Below are 24,101 nucleotides of genomic sequence, written 5' to 3'. Positions count from 1 at the left end.
ATGATTAGAATATGTTTTTGACTATAGTTGACCCGTGCCGGCTTTGCACGCGCATAGTTATGTTACTGCTTTAAGTAAGTTATAGTCTTAAATTTTAGATATTTTTAAGTACGTAATCACAATTAAAATATAACTCGTTAACCAATACACTTCAGCATAATATGTACAGCATGAGCACCAGTTAATTACCCCTCTGCCTTAATACCCAGAGATAAACGCATACTATCTAGTATATAGGCAGATATATTATTGTTTAAAATAATATAATTCATTTGGACATCCAATATAAATATATATATTTTTTATATAAAGCAAATGAATCTCACAATGTTAGCGGAAAACCTGATGCACATTGCACGTGTCAATTTTGACTTTGTTTTTCATTCGTAAGATTGTTGATTTAAATGTCAAATGTCAATTCAAAAACGTATAACAGCGGCTACAGTATGTTACAACTTACTAAGTGTACATATAAAATATAGATGGCAGTAGTTTATGGCTTATATGATATGTAATGGACAAAAATATTTTTTAAAGTTTGTTCAGCGCCACCTATCGGATGTGGTTCAAACTATTCTTAAAATATTTCTGTTATCTCTAAAAGTAATCTCTGAAGTTTGTGTAAAAATCGGCCAAATAATTTTTGAGTCTATAAACCACAACCATACACATACTTGCCTTTTATATTATATTCATTTCACATTTATATAGTTAGATTATGACGTATAAAGATAAGAAAACAGTTTTATATTCTTTTAGCCTTTATGCCTATACATCTATTCTATTATAATATTTTTAGCTCCTTCATGCCACTAAAATTTTACAAATTTCTGGGATATTCGCTGTTTAAATCTTAAGCATTAATATTCTCAGAAGGATTCTAAGTTTAAACTTGATATTTAAAACGGCCACACAAGTCGGAATAATTCGGCAACCGTTGTCTTTCGCTTACTTCGGCTGCAGGAGTTACAAAGGTGTAATATAATTTATAACCATGAATTCCATTCCGTTCAATCCTTTTTTTTATATCTTTTATGTTATAATAATATACTTAATAAATATAAATATGTTTTAATAGTTAATACTATATTCGTTCTGCTGTTATTGGTGGGGTTATACATTTACAAAAATATAAATCAACTTATTGGTACTTTAATTATTGGTTTTTTTAGAACTTAGTAGGTTACAAGGTTTTGATAGTAATACATTTTACTCATGATTTACTATTTCACTTGTTTAATGACAATCTTAAAGTATACAGAACAAAGCAATTTTTCGCCATCAACCCCTTTAAGAAGATCGTCAACTATAGCCACTGCAGTGTGTGTAATTACTATAATATAGTAATAGTTGGGTTTTCTCGGTAATCTCGTAAGATTATCTTTTGAACAGAAATGATAAAAAAAAAACGCAATTGATTTGTTTTTTAAAAACACATTATATTATATTTATTATATACGTACGTTCGCGTCTTCAAGTAGACGATGGTAAATGGGCAGTTATATAATATAATTATACACAACAATATGATACATAATAATAATAATAAATTTACAAAGAATGGTGTGGGTGCAGTGCACAATATACGATGACGATCCGATGCAGAACGTCTTGCAAAATGGAAAGGGTGAGACGAAGAATGATAGTATAATTGAAAAAGTTTATATAACATTATTGTAGAACGAAAGGAGCGGAACTGTATCTATAGGAGGCGTTCACTGGTACTGTGGTTCGGGTGTGCTGGGCAGAGAGGCCAATAATTTGAGAGACTCTTGGATCTCTGCTGGAATTGGTGGTGAAGTGGGCAGATGGGCGCCGTATGGATGGTAACCGAACTCGTCAGCGGTGTAACCGATTGAGATGACCGAACCGTCTGGGGCTACGTAGGAACCTGTGCCCTGGACGACTGAGACTGGGCCTTCGGCGCCGGCCTTTGCGTAACCGACTGCGTCTTGTTTGATGCCGTTGTCGGTTTCGAATCTGAAACGATTCGATTTTTACCACCATGCATTATTATACGGTGAATAATATAATAATATTATGAATATTGTAATTCTAATTATTGTGCACCTTACACATGCACACGTGTCGTTACGTAACCACCGCACGAACGCACAGAGTTTCAGATCGGAATCGTCGGAACATTACAGATAGTAATAATAATTGTACGTTTTCGGTGAAAGGCGAGGGGCATTCCGTGACTTAAGACCTGAGATACACATAAATCACATACGAATCGAATGTTGCGAAACGAGAAAAATAAACGACCGCTTTGGAAATTTATATTGATATTAAACAAGCGCGAAAGGCTGACCGCGAAACGAGCAGCCGTTTTGCCTACTTCGAACGCCCTCTTTGCATTAATACCGCCGCAGTTTATACAATCATACCTACATAATATTGTCATTAATTCATAAATAAATGTAGTTATAATGATATATGACACCCGGGAGCATAACTTGCCCTTAATTACTAGTATTACTACGGTCGTCCGAGGAAATTATTACGAAATTCGTTCTTTAAGCCAACTACATCATGACATAACTTCTATATACTTGTAACTATTGACTATTAACTACACAAATCTTTGATCATTTTCAAGTACGTGGTCTTCTCGTGTAATATTATAGGTACACACTCCGCGCGAACACATTATGTAAACGAATTTTCGTTTTAACGAATTCGTGCTGCAATATAGTCCGAAGGCGGTTTGCCGAGTCGCTACCGCAAAGATACTACTGCAGAGATACTTGTAACGTCGTTACATAAACGGCGTGTACCAAACGAAAAACATTTAGAACATCATAGGTAATATTTGAAGTCGTATATATAGGTACGCGGGATTGCTATAGATGTAACCACGAAGTGTCTTATACGAAACGTGATATAGACTACGTTTACGTGGTGACGTTAAAACGGTTTTAAATCCATAGATACTCGCTTTCTTACTGATAGTCTGGGTTATTTTCTTTAGGAGTAACAAATTATCCGTGGACTTAAACTCGTTTTAACTTCGCCATGTAAACGTAGTTGAGATAATACAGAATATAATAATAACGTAATACAGACGTTATGTTGATATCCAAACGCGCCAACGAAATACGTTGCACATGAAAACATAAATAAATTGTTTTGCTAGTCGCGAACGATTATTACAAAATATAATATAATAACCTATGAGTGGGTTTTTTCGCGTTTTAACTTTCAAAGTGTCGGCTGCAATCTCGAGACGAGTGAACAATTCTAACACTTGGATCAATTAATATTATCAAGAGACCGACAACGAAAAACGTAATATATCAAGACAGTATTATTGTTATTTCATACTTGTTCTTGAAGTTGCCGTCGAAGTTGACTTCTTGTTCTTGGGTCAGGATGACCGCCTTAGATTCGGGGCCTTGAGCGGGGTAGGCGCTGACTGCAACGGCCAACAGCAACGATGAGAGGACTAACGTGACCTGTTAATACGACATACGCCAAACGCGATATCCAAAACATTAGGTATCGCGGTGAGAAGTTTAGTCGCGGAGACTCGAAAGCAAAAAAAAAACGTTTAAATTCTCACCTGCATTTTGGTAGTTCGTGGTCTGTTCGTCCGTTTGTATATTGTACAGTGATCGACTGAGTACCGTGGTGCTGTACGTAATGATTGAGGATAATATGATGGAGCTGTCTTATATATTATAGCATGTACCCATGTGGATCTACACACGGTAATAATGACGGGGGTACCTGTTTAATGTTTACCATATAATAATGGAGGCGGTACCTGCCGTCGAGATGGAAAGGTCGTTATGTCAGTGGGTTATGAAAGCGGTCCGACGACATTTATTTTAGCACGGGCGCGCTATGGGAGATTGTGATAAACACGTTTCGAAGAAACACCAATATACACACTTACACGTACACACACACACACACATACACACCCGCGCACATATATTTAAAATAATAAAAGTGTTGGATAGAATAATTAATAAGGGATTTGCCTAAAGTTAAATGTGGCTATGCTCCTCGGTATAGCAACATAATAATATGTCCATGAAAAATAATTGCGTCTCTGTATTTAAAAAAAACTTACGTTTCGCGTACAAGCGATAATCCTGACAACTATTGGGTATAATCGAACACCATAATAATAATCATTGATGTGTTATTGTATAATAAAAATAATTTAAAAAAAAGCCAAGTTCTTATTCTACAGAAAATGTATTTAATGATTTTAATGTTTTTAATTTAAAATATCTTTTTTATAAACATGTAATTGTATGTATATCAACAGTCAATCTATCAACTTATAAACTACAGCAGCACGTCATAGGTACAATACTCGTCCAAAAACTCTAAGTAATCCGAATTATTGCATACAAGTAAATTAGCAATTTGAAAAACTAATTCCAACTTCATAATAAGTATTGTTATGAATTATGATTTTATAATAAGTTTTATTAAGATAAAGATAAGACACCGAAGGTAGGAAAATTGATTAATTTTACTGCAGTACTTCAGTTAGAAGTAGGAAGAGGAAGGAACATGAAGAGGAACATGCAGTAGAACAATCCAAACTCACAGAAGAAGACATATTGAACGCTTTATCAGTGGTAAGAAATGGTTTTAGACAAGAAGCAAATTTTCCCGATGAATTTTTTTTTAAACTTGACGATATAGAAACTTTTTACAAGAAAAGGACAATTTTCAAAAATAATAAGCAAACAAAACTTACAGATTATTTCTTTTAAATTGCATTTAAGGTTAAAAATTAAATTAAACTGTAATATTATGATGTTTGATGTTGTTTTTTAAATACATACCTACATAATTAAATTTAAAAAAAAAGTTGAAAAAAATACGTAATTCTATTTAACAAATTCCTCCATATAACGAATTTTTTTTGCTGCTTATTCGACTTCGTTATATGAAAGTTTCACTGTATATTGTTACTAGATATCTTACAACTTGAATTATAATTTCACGAACTGGTCATTTGCAAATAAATACGTATGTACGCCAAAAGAAATTATTTAAATACGTACATTATTTAAAGTTGAAAGTTCATTAAAAAGACCTAATGTTATAAAAAAGTAACTTAATTTAAAATAATATTTATGATTTGAATAAGCAATTATTCAATGAAATCATTATTTTTAATATGTAGAGCAGATATAGCTACTCGTTTTAGTTTTAGTTTTAGTTGAATATCAATCACCAATGACGACATCGGGTATATTTTATTATTGGTAACTTATTCCTTAGGTACTAAATGTTTACCTTTATGTCTGTGTACCTTACTATATTATTAACTTATAAACTTACCTATTTTGCGTCTCTTTGTATAGATTGTTTATTTAAAATATATAAATACCATCTAGTTGCTATACACAGTATCGGTGATATTGAATTGAGTCCCCCAAATACTTTTGGGTTATCGGAGTTGAGTCCAAACAATATTTATTAGGTTGTTTGGGTTGAGTCTCTTTAGCCTATAAGAATTATTCAGGTGACACTATGTGGAGGTTGGCCGAGTATAGTCTCCTAAAAAATATGTGTGATTGTTACATGATTTTTTTTTTATCGTAATAATAATAATTAAATAAAAAATAGAAAAAATCATTAGGAAATAATAATTATCTGTAATTTCATAATGTCAAATTGTTAACATTTAAATAGTCAAATCTGCAAATTTGTTTATCTACTCCTATAGAAATTGTTCCTTTTCCAATATTTTAGATTCTGAGCGGAACGATGAATGTATTGATTTTACAATGTTGTGTGTTTTTATTAATTTTTAATTTTTTTTTTTTTGTGTTTGTCATCACCGTTTGGGGCGGTAAAACTACTTTGATTTTCTTCAACGGTATCTTGTTCGATGGGAAAGTAGGTATAAATCTAGTTGGTCAAAATCGATTTTGTCTTTTGGTGTAACTCTAAAACAAATAACCGTTACATGACATTTTCACTGAATGTTAATATTATCATTTTCTATACACGATAAAATTTTGAAAATATTTTGACTGGTTTTTTTAGTTTTTTTTTGTATACATTTCAATTAAATTGTATTCGTAGGATCGAACAAACTTGAAAATGTAATACAAGGCTCCTAATATATTGTTACAATGACAGTTGAAAAATATAAAAATACATGGTCACAATTTTTTATTATAAGCAATTAAAGTTTGAATTATAAAAAAAATGTTATCCCACAGTATTATATTAGAATATTAAATTACTTATTCAATATTAATTCATTGTCGTACATCTTACGATGAAATATGAAATTTCTATTTTTAACATTTATAATGTAATATTTTTCTGGTTATAGTAGACATTTATCATACGCGTCAGATACACTGTGGTTAAAAAAATTATCTTATGTAACTATTATTTGTTACATAAAACGCTTTAAATGATAATATAATCGTTGTTAAAATAGTAAAACAATTAAAATTCTTAGAAATTCTGTTCCTACCAAGATTTCACCTAAATTATCATTGATAACTATCCATAGCCCATCTTTTTTTTTAAATCTGATAAAAATTACTGCAGATTAAATATGGTATCAACTATTTTATTAATCGATGGACATCAACATATTAATAAAAGTACCTATTATATTTATTTTATTCTATTTTTGCACATCGGATGTATATTTTAACTGAAAACTCATAATTTACTATTAACTTTTTAAATATATATTGTTTAATTTATTTTAATTTATTGCAAAACAATATTTTTCTTTAGAATATAAAATCAAAAATATAATATTTTGTGAATTAAAAAAGTAAGAAGCTTATATCAAAAAATAGTAATAAATATAATATCATTTTATTTTCAAATGTTGTTTTGGAAAAACTATGTAAATCATTTTGTAAAAAAAATACTTTAAAAATAACTTTTTACTTTTTGATATAGTGAGTACCTATTTACTAACCTAAAGGGGTAAAAGAATCGCCCTTTTTATAATTGCGCTAATTAATAAAGTTCTTAGGTAATATAAATGATTGTGTTAATTTTAAATAACTGAATGTAAGTGTAATTTAAAATATTAACTATACTGGTTTTTTTAAAATAGGTTAGGCTAGTATTATAATATTTTGTATAGATATTATAACAATAAAAATGTTATTAACATACTTCATTATTCATGTTAAACTTTCTGTGCAAATATAAGAACATAAGTTTAATGGATTATAAATATACCTATGAATCTTATAAGATATCGAATATAATTATAATAAATGTAAATTTATATTTATTTTACTTACTAAAAAAATGTTATTGATATTTAAAAATTATATAATTTCGTTTAAAAAACTTCTTTAATAAATGTTTATTTATATTATAACAATTATGTATTTAACAAATACATATTATAAACCATTATTGTATTTTGTATATTCAAATTAATTTTTTTAATGTTTACTATCTATTAATTAAATCGTATACTCATACTTCATAAGTTGTAACTCGTACATAACAATATTATGATGACTGATGACTATAAAAGCAATATCTAAAATATATTAAACATTATTACTAACGTATTATTTTCGTCAGCAAACATTTACACTAATAACTATTGATTATTTATACTTTTATTCTGCTAATAAACTATATTTTATTAGGCAGCATTTTCAAACAAAAAATATAGATGCCTATCATTCTATAGATGTGTCATTGTTTATTCAGTACGGATAAATAAAATGTATATCTAGTCTATGCCTAAACTATAATATATATTTGTCGTATTATGTTATATTATACATAAACACATACATACGACATACAAGTACAAGTTTCATTTTGTCTGTCAACAACAAAACCTTCATTAATATTATTATGTATTTACATATTATTATAATATGTGTTACGAAAGTATAATATTATATTGGGCGATATGAACGAGCGACTGAAATGGTAACAATTATCATCACATTATGTCTTGGGCTTGTCACGGATGACACTTCTCTTATAGGTGTGCCCACGACCGTGGACGATTTGACACTCGAGTTAATTTATACAAGATTACATAAGTCAAACTACAACTTACTACTAGATCAATATTAGCAAACAATGCTGATTGGTTGATTTGAAGACACACATGATGCATGTAAAAAGAAAGGTGGATGTGTATATTGTGTGTCATATGTACAAGGCGTTATTTATACAAAAATAAATTTTTATTTAATTATGAAAATAAAAATCGTATGAAAATACTATAAATTATTTGAATTTAAATTATTGGAATCATAACTGCACTTAATAAGCCGATGCACTGGGAGACTTTTTGTAAGCTGATGCACTTTGGCTTTGGTAACCTTGTGGTGACTTATACAGTTGACTGGCGGAGGGAGATTGTCCATAAGATTGTTCACTAGTTTCCGCACCATATCCAGATGGGCCCTGTGGTTTCTGATAGCTCGATTGTTTTGGTGCAGAAGTAGATGATTGTCCGTAAGAGTTAGGGGCAGAAGTCTGTCCATAAGATCCAGGAGCGGATGTTTGTCCATAAGATCCAGGAGCAGATGTTTGTCCATAAGATCCAGGGGCAGATGTCTGGCCATAGGCTCCTGATTCTTTTCCATATGAAGACGAAGCAGCATTTTGTCCATAAGCCGACTGTTGTTGTTGGTATGCTTGTTGTGCAGCTTCCTCAGCGGCGTTCTGTTCCAACGATTGAAGAATTTCAGCTGGTATTGGTGGTGGTGTAGGTAAATGAGAGCCCTTAGGAACGAATCCATTTTCATCAGCGGTGTAAGTTACTGTAATAAGCTGTCCATCTTCTCCGGGATAGCTGAAAGATCCATAGACAGATTGAATTCCTTCTGGGCCACCTGGTTTAAGTTGACCATACTCAGATACTGAAATGCCATTGCCAGTTTCGTAACTAAAAAAATATTTATGTTATAAAATGTTTATTATTGATTATTGTCTTTAAAATATTACCTGTATGAGTAAGATCCATCACCAAGATTTGGTTGGTTCGACTGGGATAGAATAGGGATTACTTCAGGTGGTCCAGCGACATTGCCTGGTGCAAAAGCGTTGTATCCATTACTACCGGGTTTGTAAGGATCGAATGGTGCATTAACAGGTGTAATTGGTCCTTTAACCTCAGGTGGTCCAGCGATATTGCCTGGTGCAAAAGCGTTGTATCCGTTATTACCTGGCTTGTAAGAATCGACAGAAGCACTTGATCCTTTAACACTTTCATATTCAGATCCAGATTTTTGGTATAATGTAGACGATACAGGCTTTGGGCGGGAACGTTGGCCATATGATGATTGAGAGGCTTGTGATTGGTATTGTGATGACGGTGCAGAAGATTGGTATTGTGATGACGGTGCAGAAGATTGGTATTGCGATGACGGTCCAGATGATTGATATTGTGATGACGGTCCAGACGACTGGTATGATGGTGCAGCAGTCGATTTTGAACCGTACGATGCAGATGAAGGTTGATAACTGGATTTTGCGCTTTGGGAATATGTTTGTGCAGCTGGTGTAGATTGGTAAGAAGACGGAGCAGCGCTAGATTGGTAAGATGCAACGCCAGACTGGTAGTTAGATTGTCCAGCTTGAGAGTATAGCTGAGAGTTCAAAGCAGAAGATTGGTAAGACCCAGAACCAGATGGGTAACTAGACTGTGCACCTTGAGAGAATGCTGGTGATGCTGAAGCCGATTGGTATGAACCAGCACCGGATTGGTATGAACCAGCACCAGATTGGTAACCAGACTGGGTGTTTTGCGAATATGATGGTATAGCTGGAGCAGATTGGTAAGATCCAGCGCCAGACTGGTAACCAGACTGTCCAGCTTTTGAGTATTGTAAACTTGCTGGAGTAGACTGATAAGAAGAGACACCAGACTGGTAGCTAGACTGTGCACCAGATCCTGCGCCAGATTGGTAACCAGAGAATGCATTAGTTTTGTATGCGGGTGCTGAGGTTGATTGCTGATACGATCCAGAAGTAGATTGATATCCAGCAGCTCCACTACCTGGATATCCAGTCGGAGAGCCAGATGAGTATGCTGAAACTTCAGGGGATTTTTGGTAACTGCCAAAATTTCCTTGATAAGATGAAGAAGGAGAAGATGGCGTGGTCGGAGATCCATAACCAGAAGATGCTTCAGATTCATAGCCTTGTGGATGAGCCGCCGCAAGAGCGACAAATGCAATAAATAAAAACTGAAAAACAATTATTGATACGCATTAAAATATTTGTTAGTACCTACAATATAGTCAGTATAATAGCAAAGTAATACATGGGTACATTAAATATAAAATTATTTTTAAAAATCCTACTATCTAAATGTCTGATACTCTTATCAAAACTAATATTTTCCATAAATTATGTTAGAATAAAATTTTGATTTACTATAAAACATAAATAAATTTAACATATTTATCAATAAAAACTTTTCTAGCCCAAAATAGGTATTGATGTATTCTTGCTTTTTTAGTGTATTAAATTTATTTTTGATAATCAGAAAGTTACAAACAAAGTTAGTTGGTATTTTAAAATATTATACATTTTATATGCATTCAATATCATTTGAACAGTCAAACTATTTACGAGCTAAAATTAATTTTTTTCCTAAATTTAATGACAAATTCTTAAATAATATTTTCAGGTTACTAATTACTTCTTTGTAAAAATGGTTTAATTTCTTAACTTTCTTTGCCTGAAATATTTTACAAGTTGGTATAAATGAATAATGGATGAGTCTAGAAACTGTCATTAAAAATAATAATCAATGAATAAAACTATTAAAAAGTTTAAATAAAAAACAAATTAAAATTGTTGTTGTATACATACATTTAATATCCTTTTTGGCTATGTACACCTACCTACATAATTATAATTTCATATTATAGGTACCTATATGTGTAAATATATGTATAATATATTATGATTATACCAATGTGTAGCTACAGAAATTAATGCAAACGTGAAATATATATAGGTAGATCAAAACCGAGTATAATATTACGAGTAAAATAAAAAATGTACATAATAAAAAAAAATTATCAAAAAACTTTATTTTTTTTCTTATGCCAGTATAGTAAATAAATTATTATTGTAGAAATATGAAAAAGTTTTTTTTATAAAGAATTAGTCGTGGCATTATGTTTATTAGGATAATATTATAAAAGTTTTAATACGTATGTTTTTTTAAATGTTTATTTTGAATAAATTATTTTCTTATGTGATTTGAATACCTACCTTTTATTTTAATATTTAATCCAACGGGGATATTTTAAAATAAACAATAAGCAAAATAGGAAAATATAAAAATTCCATGCATTTATCATCAGTTGAATTTTATAAATTCTACTCTACTAGACAAATTCAAATTTCACCACAGAAAAAATAGCTCAATTTATATCTATTATATTATTCCGGAAATTGCATATTTTAAAAAATATTTAATTATGTATTTAATTTGTATTCTACTATTGAGGTATTATAACTCATGGACAAAGTTATCTTCGATTAAAATAAATGTTTAAACACATTAATGAAAGTAAATTAATTAATTTAAAAAAAGTTACTTTAAAGTTTGTGCCTGTTGGACACGCATAGGTACGTTGAATGATTATTTTTCAACAAAGTAATACACGTGTTACAACTTACAAGACGATATTATAGAAATAAAATATTATAAGACTTTAAAATGTCTATCAATAAAATCGTAATACGAGAACAATTATTGTTTAATGTAACTATTTACTTTAGCAGAAAACTATACCGTAACGTGTAACTTTAAGAGTATAAGTTTAGCAGAAAAATGTTCCGCGAGACGTACAGAGTACATATTAAATGGCTGCAAACAAACGACGGAAAATATTTCACATTTTTATTTCCTGTTTACGAGAACCGAGCACAACATTTCAGTTAAGACTATGTTAAATTACGTTTGAAAATATGTTATGTGCCCGTACTCTAAGCAATATAGCTGCCGTGTAGGTGTTCTTCTGGCGCGGTACTATGCCTACCCACGTGATTTATTGTAATATACATTGAATAAAGCTTACCATCTTCATGTTGTCGGTGCGAAATTGCTTGTGTGGTGTGTTGTACTCGGAGTCGCAAGTCTGTGAAAACCAATAGACGACGATAACTGGACTGACGATGGATCGGTACCCGACGTCTATATATACGACGATGCGTCGGGACGATTGCCGAATAGCTATGGTATACGGTTCGCGCGCGCGAAGGAGGTGATGTTCAGCGGCGGCAGTGGCGCTGCCCCTACCCCGGTGACGCCCTGTGGCCAATCCGATTTTGACTTGTGAAGATAGTAATGTAATTTTTTTTATTACGATTATTATTATTATGATTATTTTTTATGACGTGCCGCCGACACGACGACGTCGGCCAAAGACTAATTAGAACGGCCGTGTGTGTGTGTGTGTGTGTGTGTGACAGGTGTAGGACGATAATATAATAATATTATATGTGATGCGTACCAATACCGCATAATATTCCGCCTTGATCATCCGATTGATCAATGGGTATATGATGCCTGACGACGACAGCTCATATATGACCCAGTTCGATGCTGCTCATGATGATGACACCAGGCCGTTTTTTTATGATTTACACGTACACTATATACTACGCACTATATACACTGCACGCGTGCTAAAGGATTGCCTCGGCCATGGATAATCATAATGATATGATCGTCGACGTATTCCGATACCGTCGAGGTGATCATTGATCAATAACGTATTTAGTCGTATATTTTCACGGCTTGCAGGTGTTTCGGAACGTGGCTCAAATCGACAAAATATGTTACCAAAAATAACGCTCATAATATCAACTCGGCGGCCCACATAATATTATTGTCTCGCCCACGGCCCCCGTCGACCGGAACGCGTAAAAACTATGTTTGTTTGTATTTTTATTTTTATTCGTCATAGATCAAAACCAGCCACCCAGGCTATAAATATTGAAAAAAAAATTATTTTGAGTATTGCAGACTGCAGCATATTTATCGACTTTTGTGAGGTAAACATACCATTATATTATAGTGATTTACCTATACGACTGCTAATTTATTTATTAGGTGTTTTATTTTTTTTTTTTTTTCAATGAGTATCGACATTATAATATGATATCTAATAATATTTACTCTTTTTTTCCATTAAAAAAGATATCAAACGCGCATTTACTGATTTGACGAGAAATCAAAATGTTGACGTTTTGTTTTTTGCAAAAGCTTTTGTAACTATTGTTCTGTTTTGGAGTAGGACATAATACTAGTGTAATATAAAATATTATATAAATATAATATACACAATAAGGATAATTGAAATAAAAATGCAATATCGTTGCACACTGATGGATTTTCGAAAAACTTATTTCCATTCGAATGGATCTGATTTCGTATAAACGCATTTGAGAAACCGGTTACATTAGTACGTTATTAAATCAGAGATGTCAATGTGTGATAATCGATAATATGAAAATGATAATTTAATATAATAATACCATATTATTATAATATTGCATGGAAATGGTAGTTTCCGGTTAAATAGGCATTGTCCTGATCAAAATTCTCAGGCTAATCAATCCTATGCGCATACTATAGACACAAATCTATTTGAATCTTGTATACATTAAAACGATTCATTTCCACCCATTAAACAGACAAAAAAAATATATTTTCGTGGAAATACGATTTATTAAATTTGAGCGTTTGAGTTTTTTAAAGTTATAAATTAATGCAATGTACATAATATATTAGCCATACTTTGTACGAAAATAACATGACTGATATCATAAACATGAGCATTGCTCACACACATAGTAACCGATAATAACGTCTTCGGAGCAACTTAGGTGTAATAGCTGTAGACATATTATTATCATATACTCATATTAGCAGTAAGTTGGTGATTATCCTAATGATTTCTACTATACAGGTATTATAATAGTACTAACGTCTTTCAATTAGGATCGTAAATAAAACGAAACTACAAAGGTTAATTTATTATTATTGTCGACCGGGCAAAAACAAATTATTTTAACAGACATTGTAATCGTTAAGCCGAACAACACAGACAATTTATGTTTCACATAGAAATAAAACCAAAATGCGGTAATTTTTTTCAAATTACGAAAAAACATGTATTTTTACATTGTCAATATAATGTTGAATCACGGATATTATACTCTTGCATTCAAAAAATCAGTATGAATATAATATGGTCATGGCCCTTGATATTGTAGTTAGGCCCTCAACTCGTCTCGCTCACATATCGGCGAAGGAGAGTATATTTATCTGTGGTAGCTATCTCTACAATTTGTAATAAAAACGCATAGTAGGTACTCGAAAAACGATTCTCAGTGGAGTAAAATTTTAGACGGCTGTTGACAGTTTTTATTAGGTATAGGGTAAGCTTAGAAATACTATATTGAGATAATTACACCTTCAAAATATCACAATTTTATAATGTTCTTTTTTTGTAAATTGTAATGCCGCTTTCGAAGCACTCCTCTGACCCATAAATGTTCACTGAAAAATGTAATAAAAATAAACATCACTGTAAGATTACGCATATCTATATTCCTTTAAATTATATAAAATAATATATAACTCTTAGACTCCTCTTAACACGAAAACTAATAACCGTAAAGGGATAAGATAAAAAATATCACAGTTATAAAACCACGCAATAATTATTTCGCTAGATTCTAAAAAGTTCGTAATAATCAGAGGGAACATACTAAAGTACTTAAGTACACCTTAATAGATCATGGAGTGTTACATATTTTACAAATATTTACAAATTTAATAGTTGTAATTTTTATACAGATATATTAAAAAACAAGTGGCTTAATGTGTTCTTATTGTAAGATTTCGGGTTACTAGGTTATTTAGACGATTTAAAATAAATTACTCATTTTATCCTGTATACAAAATTTCTACTAGAAGGAGTGCTTTGATTTCAACATAATATAGTACCTTATCTTTTGGCAAATTGGATCAAGATGGTACTTTAGAGAGGTAATTTTTCGATTTTCTCAACAATTATTTAATTCCACAGGAAAAACCACCGACAAATTACGAAAAACTGCTAAAAATGGGATTTTAATTTCTAATGCTTTGTTCATCACCATAGAAACGAATAAAAAATAATAATATTATAATATTAATTCAACTTACAGAATATTATAAATAATAACAACATAAAATATCCAGACTGAAAAACCGTCTCCGCTCAGAATCGTTTTTCTTATACAATGATATTATATCATTGAATTCAAGTTTAATACAATCCATTACATTATACATTGACCAACTTGTAACCTACTGTACAGCAGAGTGACATCCACTTACTCGCTTTTTTTTTTTAACTGTCTACAACCGACAACTTTACATAGATAACCATATTTTAGTTTCATATGCATCATTATCAATCAATAATATTACTCATTCTTCCGGCACAATAACGTGATCAATGCAATTACATCGATGATTATCATCACTAACATAAAAAGCTTAAGGATAGCATTGAACAAATATTACAGGTATGGAACGTATTCAAATTACCTACATTGCAAATTGATGATGACGTAATATTACCTGTTAGATATATAAAGATAGTTTTAATTACTATTTGAAATCAAACGAAATTCAGATGTAGGAAACGAACCGAGATGGTGACAGGAGCTCAAAAATCTTTCGAAATAAAACTATGTTCCACGATTATTATTAAAGCATATAAAAATTAAACATAAATCAGTTCGAAAGTTACCTTCGAAATCACGTGGTCAATTAATCAATAACATATCAATCTATTGGATATATTATTTACAACAATATTATACGATAGTAGGTTTAAGGTTAAAAGTTTCAGTGCAGAAATATATTTTTTCATGTCAACTACTCAACTCAATATGGATATTTTACCGTGAAAAGTCGTGACATAAAAAAAAATTAATCATTAATAAACACTTATAGGATTATTTTTGATATATCCTCCTCGATCATTACCATTCTCTGTAGACCGAAGGTTTTAATTTTTAACGTTGATTTTACAAACTAAACGCATATTAACTGCAGTCTGCAGATAGGTAGGTACAACTTAAAACACACTTCAAAAATGCAAATCAGCTACAACGGATTCATATTATTAGTATAGGTACATTATACATATTACATATTATTTAATATATATATATATATATATATATATATATTATGCTTCAACACAATATTATAACCAACGTATTTTCATATTTTGTGAATTAACTTAATTATTATTAACGTATTATTGTGTTTTTCTAATTATATTAATACATTATTGTGGTATGGTATTTGAGTATGAACATTTAAAAAATAAATATATGAAAACTTTGAAATTATGTATTTTATTTTTAAATATTAGTATTGATACATGATTGTAAAACAATACATTGATGATAAATTCATAACAATCAACTCTATAATTTATTCTACACAAACGTCGAAAGTGCAAGAGGTCATACTATAACACAATTTATACTATGCTATTAAGTATTATTTACCTAAAACTTACATGGGCCTTGAATAATGTTACCAAATTGAGGATTGTTATCTACTTTGTAAGATCATATTTTCACATTATTCTTCCGAGCCGAACGTGAAAGCTATATAAACATAAATTGATTTTTATTCGATCAAATTAAGAAAAATAAATGTATAGTAAAAAAGTAGAGATGTATTGATGTAAAATACTACAATGTACTAGATGAATATTACAGTTCTATAAAATTATCAATACGATTACTTATACATTATAGCCCGAGGATTGTAATTGTTGTAATTATATAAACTTAAGTCTATTAAGCTACATTAAAAATTAACATTTAAATACGTATTTTAATTTTGGTACCTTTCGAACACTTGTTTGGTTAATGTTTACGTGATATCTATATAATACATCTTAATATAAAACATTTTTGGATACAGCACTAAATCTCCTATAATTTGAATGTTAATGCTTCACGCTCATTTCGAAATATATAAGTATTTATAAATAATATTAACGTTGAATCATTTAAATATTTAAGATGAATAATATGATAGTATAATTGAACTGTATGTTAAATAAAAAAACAAGACTAAAAAAATAACAATATTATTGGATTTCTTTGATTATTTCAAATATAAAACTTGTTTAACTATTCACCTATTACCTACAAATATTAGTTAACACCTAATAATACTTATACATGCAAGACACGTGACATAATTTCACAGAGTTACATTTTTAGTGCAGTGAAATGATAATCATTTCCCGTCATCAACATAGACTTCAATACAATATAATGTGCGTCTACTATTTGTAGATTACTCATTCGGCATCGGGATATTTGCGTATAATTATGATGTAACTATTGCAGGCATACTGAATCAGCTATTGTTTAAAACCATGTTTCACAATGCATTTAAAATTTTAAATGAATAAAATAATTTGTAAAATTATAGAACTCTGATACCACAGGAAAAGCCGGGTAAACGACTATACAACTCTTAATATCTATATACCTCATTGTACAACTGCAAACTTCATATATTTACACACTATAAAATTACTTCATACAAAGTATTTACTACTTGAATGAAATAGTTTTATGGATATTCATCGACAGCCGCTGCAGTTGACTTGCACTGTCAATTTTAACTAAACACATTTTTATGATTGTTCATTGTCATCAAGTACTTTCCTCCCAGCAGAATATAATATAATAACAATAAAATGTTAAGTATGAATTAACAAATAATTCATATTTTTACGATAATGCGTTAAAATAACAATCCATTCATAATAGTTGGTGTTAACATATTTTAGCATGACAATTTAAAACATAATCAATCAGACAAACAAACGAATGATGACACACGTTACATAGTCCTTGAAAACAATATTCAAATCAGTTTATTGATACAATTACATTACTATTTTCACATATTGATTCAATAATACTAGCATTTTTAGTTTAAAAGGAAAATAAACTATAATGATAATAAAATATAATAATGTAATACTAATGTCCTTCTTTATTAATTTTAAGATTAATAACGATATCGTTATTAATTTTATATAAGTATCTCATTTTTTCACAATTGTTTTGTTTAACTAACATTATTTCAATTTTAAATTGACTAATTTTTATTTTATTTTTATAAAACAATAAGTATATTTTTTTCACTGATTTATAATATCAATGATAATTTGTTTTTGTATAATTGAATGATTATTAATTTACTGTCATTAAAATATTTAAAATTTGAATACAATATATTATTGTATAGCCATATAGGTATTAGGCAATGCAAAAAGTTAAAATATCTAAAAACAATTAAAAGTAAATAATCTACAATTCATTATACTTGGGTATTATTAATTTAATGAAATATTCCTATATCGTATGCACACGTATTGGTATTATTGACCAATATACTTTAACAACTTAAATCATATTTACAGGATTACAGCGGTAGATAAAATACTAATTTGTTTCATCAAAATTATATTTTAAAAACTTCAATTACAGTAAAAATGATATGCATAATTCATATTTATATGACTTGTAAAATATAAATTATAACCATAACTTTAGTACAATTATAATACCAGTTGGTAAAAATAGAATTATATTTAATCGTTAAACGTAATTATATTGTGTTTCGTGAGAAATTATTATAATAATTCATAAATGGTTCATAACCATAAGTAATATAAAATAATATTAGAAAATATTTGTATATATTATACAACATTTAATTAAACATTAACCAACTTTCAGTTCATTAAATCGACAGTTTTCATTTTATTGGCACGACGACGTAACGTCATATTTATTTAACGAACCATCTCTCGATTGCGATCAACGACCACTTTCAAAATCGATGTTATGTGTGAGTTTTATTTAAATGTATGCTTGTGAATTTATTTTTATGCGAATAACTCAACTAGTATCTGGTACACTGAAGGAACATCAAAATTAAAATTTTAAAAAACCGTGAGCAAAATGCACCGTCTTAGCGAATAAGTCGTTTCGACTCGATGAATAATACGCGTAGGTAAAAATAAGACACTCGTATAAGAAGTACAATCTATAATAGCATGACGGTCGAAGGTGTCTAAATAATAATAACGACATCAGAAGTCCATTTATTAATTGCTATTGATGTTATTTATTTCACTCAGCAGTCGACCGTTGAATATACCGAACGAGCTTCCTGTGGTGCACAGTGATCGTCACGTACAAGCACGCGATATGTATCATTACGTACGCCATTATAAACGCTATAATATAATATTAAAGACTTTGACGTATCCACTCTCCTTCTGTCTCTGTCTGCTCTGTCTCTCTCTTTCTCTCTCTCCCGGTGAGTGATGATAGTGCTATAATACACGACTACCGCCGAGGCCGGATAATCGTCGACCGTCGTTGTCGGTCTGTGATATGGCGGTGTTTTGATTACATAGACGGTAGCCTCACATTATAATATTAAGTGCATACCTGCTCATCGGCGCAAATTGGGTTTTGCTTAGGCAGGAGCTTTGTCACCCCACCCCCCTAATCTACTGTTATATCATTATCTAATTAATTACTCGACTGTCTGCAGTGTCCTGCGGCTGTACACGCGCTGTTAACAAAAAAAAAAGTTGTGGAGGTTTAGGGATAGGTAGTTAATATTGAAAAAGATATTAACAATAATGATGTGAGTCATTATTATCGATAATCATAGTTTCAAACGATTGTCGTGATATCTATAAGATAATCAATGTGATTTTCGATTATTATTGACGATTAAAATAAGATATACTATGTATATAAGTACCAACTACTGTTTCTAAAAAAAAAATTACAGGGTTTGATCCTACTTTGATTCCATTTCCTATTTGGGCCTATCCTCGCATATTATACGCTGCACAGAAACACGGCAACCGATCACCACCGGTTGGAATCCGAACGTCATGATGATAATAAAGAATAATAATGGCATATCGGTCGGCCCGCTGCGGTTCATCGTCGTTGCGACCGGGGGCGGATAATAGAAATAAATAAATCGTACCATTATAATTGCGAAGCGATTATTGTTGCTCTGTATAATATACCATATTATACATGATGGCGGCGGAGGAGTAGAACGGACCTGCTGCAGCAGTGTATTTTATAACATTAATTATTGTGCTCTTCGCCTTGTGAAACACCTTGTCCGATCATCACGCGCGCATCGGCCCCGGGAAAATTAGCGAATATACCTATACGCCGAACAGCCGCCACCACTCGACGATCAGAATATTGTTCAGAACGAGTGCGCGCGCAACATGTACTTGCGTGACATCGATGGGCCGCCGCCGCGCTCTTGTATGATAATGCCTATGGGCACCCCATATTATGATGATGATAAAATATAAAATTAAAACGCCGTACGATACGTGTAAGTGATCACACTTAGTGGATGATAATAGCAATAATTGTAGTAATGATAATATGTATATCAACTATATTATATTATCAAGAGAACTGGTTTTTTTTTTTTTTACTATTATTATTCTGAACGTGTCGAATGCACGAGCCCCGTATACGTGCATGACGTAATAATATTAGAAATAAGTCATCTCGATACCGAGCGCATAGTAAATTGGGTTTCGTTACAAGCCATATATATATATACAAAATACATATACATATATAATATGATATAGAATCTGATGGTACTCCGTAATTTATTATATAGGTACTAAGCACAATACACGTCAATAGGAAAAAAAAAAATGTAAAAAGTCGTGCGGACAGTACGGCACGGGACTCTATAATATGTAGTATGTACTCCATAATATAATATCGCCCCAACGGAACATATCATATTATTGTGAAGTGGCCAGTGCAGGTACCTAAATCAAAAGTTGTTTAGTTTTAGTCGCGGCCAACACAATACGATTTCGTATAGTAAAAGTTAACGTCGTTGTAGACGATGCACTTGTGGTTTTTTTTATTTATTTTTTATATAGTGTACAAGCAGTAGGCGTTGCCCGCGGCGATAAATGAATCGCCGAGTTGGGCAATTCGCCCGTGGCGGATAGTGTGATAAACTGACGAGTAACTTTTTTTTTCTTGTACGTGAACCAATTGCAAGCAGAAATTAACGAATAAGTGCTTATGACATTAGTATCATTAATAGCGGGGAAGCCACCCTTTAAATAACTGGTTCGATCTATATCGTCCAAACCTTCCTTAAATCGTTAAAATTGTTCGAGTACTTTTTGATTCTATAAGCCTAGGCCATACACTTTGCCTTTTATACATAATAGATTAATACCTGTGACTATACTTCTCTAATACTCTTACGGCCCATTTTAAATCCAAAATAATATGTGTGGAAAATGTCATGCATTTTGGTAAAAAACTGTCGATTTATATAATATGCGTCACTTAGGTGTATAACCCTACTAATAATATAATATGTATTATTATACCATTACATATTATAATCGATCATTTTCGTTTTGCTTCAGTTGAAATATTTTCAATAATATATTATATTGTCTTTTGGCAAAATGTTTATGGTTTATAAACCTCAACCGTACACTTTGCCTATTGCTCTAATACAAACGGAATAATAGCTGTTACTCAATTTTACATAACATATTGTATATATTATATTAACGAGTGGCCTGAGTGACTGATTCATAACAACGCAGAGCCGAACCTATTAGAGCTATCGATTTGAAATGTTGAGGGCGTAGATTAAAAGTAGAAATTAGTATTTATTTATTATTGGTTAATGCAGGGAGTTACACCCAAAAGGAGTCGAACAACCATATTTTTTTTTTAAGAGTTGCCATTTTGTACGGGCAACAAAGTGCACGGGATCAGCTAGTATAATAATATATATAGAATAGCCCTAAATATCAAAGTATAGTACAATAAGTATGGACAATTATATCCAATCGTAATCACCGGAAACAGTCCAGGACTGTCGTATTGATGGTTAGGCGGATTCCCCCCTGCGTGGAGTCGTGATACTATTATCAGCTTGTATGTATTTTCCCGACATTTTGTATACGCGTTTTGCTTCAAGTAAAAAGCATTTGAATGTATTTGATAATGTTAGTAGAAATTGTACTTACCAACTTATACAGTTAGCTATAGACTATAGGTAACAGCGAATAAAGTGCAGTCGATAGCAAAATTGATTAAAAGTAAAATAACCAATATAGAACTATATACTTTATACACGAGTATCTTAAATCGGAAGGTACGAATTGTTTTCCCCAGAGCACATTTTGTTAATATGTTTACCCAATAGTGTTATATGGGTTGAAAACCAAGTTACCCCGAGTAGTAGAGTACCTATCTATTGATATAACTTTTATCGAAAATGGTACAGTATAGACGTATAGTCTATAGAAAACGGACAAACAAACATTCGTTTTTAAATATATAGGTACTAGAATATTATATAATGCAGTAAGATTGGATGTAAAATACTTTATTAGCGTCTAACATTGTGCAAAATCCAAACTATCTCAAGGTACGGGGACCTTAATCATATGAGCACTACGCACTAATGTTCTGATGGTGCGATTCGATATAGTCGTTTAAAAGATTTTTTTTTTAAAACCACCGTTCATTGACGTCAGAAATTTCACTATTGCCCTGGCCCCCCTGACCTTGTGCGTCATTTCATTCCAAACACGCATATACATATAGGTACTGGACAATTCTGTTGAATTAAAATTCTCAATGTCACGAAAATTACTAACGTTATTGTAATTCTTTTTTATTATATGTTTTAAGTCGTTACAAGTTCTATATCGTTTTTTACTTTTTTGAATAACGACTTACTTATATTTCATAAAACTAAGTAGAATAATTTTCTGAGAATTTATATATTTGGGATGATTTTCCAAGTATGCTTCCTTTTATAATTAGTTTATTAAAGTTCTTTTTTTTGAATTTTTAGTGTACAGGACCATTTACTATTTATTACAGGACAATTATTATTTTTTTTTATTGTCTTGAACATTCCTTGAACAAAAAAATATTTTCAATCCCTTTCCTAGTTAAAAACTAACATTTTCGTTCAAGCTATCTAGCTTAGTTTTGATATTCGTCGGAAATCTTTCGGCCGCATTATTCAAAAACATGCGTGATATGTATGGAAATAACAATCAACAAGTGTCGCTAGTACTTAAGTTAAAAAAAAATTCAAATTTTTGAAATTATTAGTTTGTCAACGACTAGATCACCATTTACTTGTATGGTAAAGCCCAGTTTGGTCGGTCGAAATACGCTACTTCTCCTTCAAAATCTATGGAACTTAAACCGCGCTTTGAAAACTATTTTTAATTACTTTCCAAGTTGATTTACAAAAATATAATTAATTTATCATTGCAAATATTATGGCCCTTGAGCTTTAGCTATATACCTGCTTGAAAATTTCATAAATTGGAATTTGATATAATATGGCAAATAATGGGGGTGGGCCTGCTTGATAAATTCCTAGTATTAAAATTAAATTTCGATAACGTGATTAATTTGTTATGACTTACAAGTTGTGTTTAAAATGTTGAAACAAACGGAGTGGCAGACCAACTTCATGAAGGATACCCTTTGTCTAAAAATGATTAGGTACTAACTAGATAATTATTGGTAACAGTAAAAATATAATGTACCGATTTTCAAAAAATTGGTTTTATAATAATTTCAAATTATTTAAAAAAAAATGTTTTCATAAAAATTAATTATTGTATTGACCGGAGTTGAAAGATGGATCTTGATTATGTTATATGCTACCCGATATAGTTCACCCACTGTATAATATTATCATTAAACTCGGGCTAATAAATAATTATAAAACCGACTATAAAGTTAAAACATTATTATTATACAATTAACGGGCACACCTTAGGTAGGTACCTACATCATCCTAGAAAGGCATCATGCCCACTCCATTAAGTGTGATTAGTGTGAATATTTTTTTTTCGCACTCGGATCTCTGCAGTTATTATGTGCTCATCATTAACAATGTTGCGTAGCAGGTGAGTATATAATATTATATAGAAAAGAATTAGATGCAAATA

The 24,101-nt window shown here is 30.9% G+C and overlaps 2 protein-coding genes across 2 annotated transcripts; both read right to left on the bottom strand.

The window, feature by feature from the left end:
* Positions 1-1,418: 1,418 nt before the first annotated feature.
* LOC132948362 (endocuticle structural glycoprotein SgAbd-4-like) lies at positions 1,419-4,407 on the bottom strand. The gene is made up of 4 exons (XM_061018792.1): positions 4,326-4,407; positions 3,566-3,732; positions 3,328-3,458; positions 1,419-1,980 (listed from the first exon to the last, which is right to left on the bottom strand). The coding sequence occupies exons 1-4, from the start codon at positions 4,405-4,407 to the stop codon at positions 1,716-1,718; spliced, it is 645 nt and encodes a 214-aa protein (XP_060874775.1). The 3' UTR covers positions 1,419-1,715.
* A 3,695-nt stretch (positions 4,408-8,102) lies between these two features.
* Positions 8,103-12,193, bottom strand: LOC132948832 (mucin-19-like). The gene is made up of 3 exons (XM_061019491.1): positions 12,039-12,193; positions 8,944-10,187; positions 8,103-8,884 (listed from the first exon to the last, which is right to left on the bottom strand). Exons 1-3 carry the CDS (start codon positions 12,045-12,047, stop codon positions 8,257-8,259), a joined length of 1,881 nt encoding a protein of 626 aa, XP_060875474.1. The 5' UTR covers positions 12,048-12,193; the 3' UTR covers positions 8,103-8,256.
* Between the last annotated feature and the right edge of the window lie 11,908 nt (positions 12,194-24,101).

Source organism: Metopolophium dirhodum, chromosome 7, assembly GCF_019925205.1.
Source record: "Metopolophium dirhodum isolate CAU chromosome 7, ASM1992520v1, whole genome shotgun sequence".
NCBI lineage: Eukaryota > Metazoa > Arthropoda > Insecta > Hemiptera > Aphididae > Metopolophium > Metopolophium dirhodum.
This window is presented reverse-complemented; position numbering and strand designations above follow the sequence as displayed.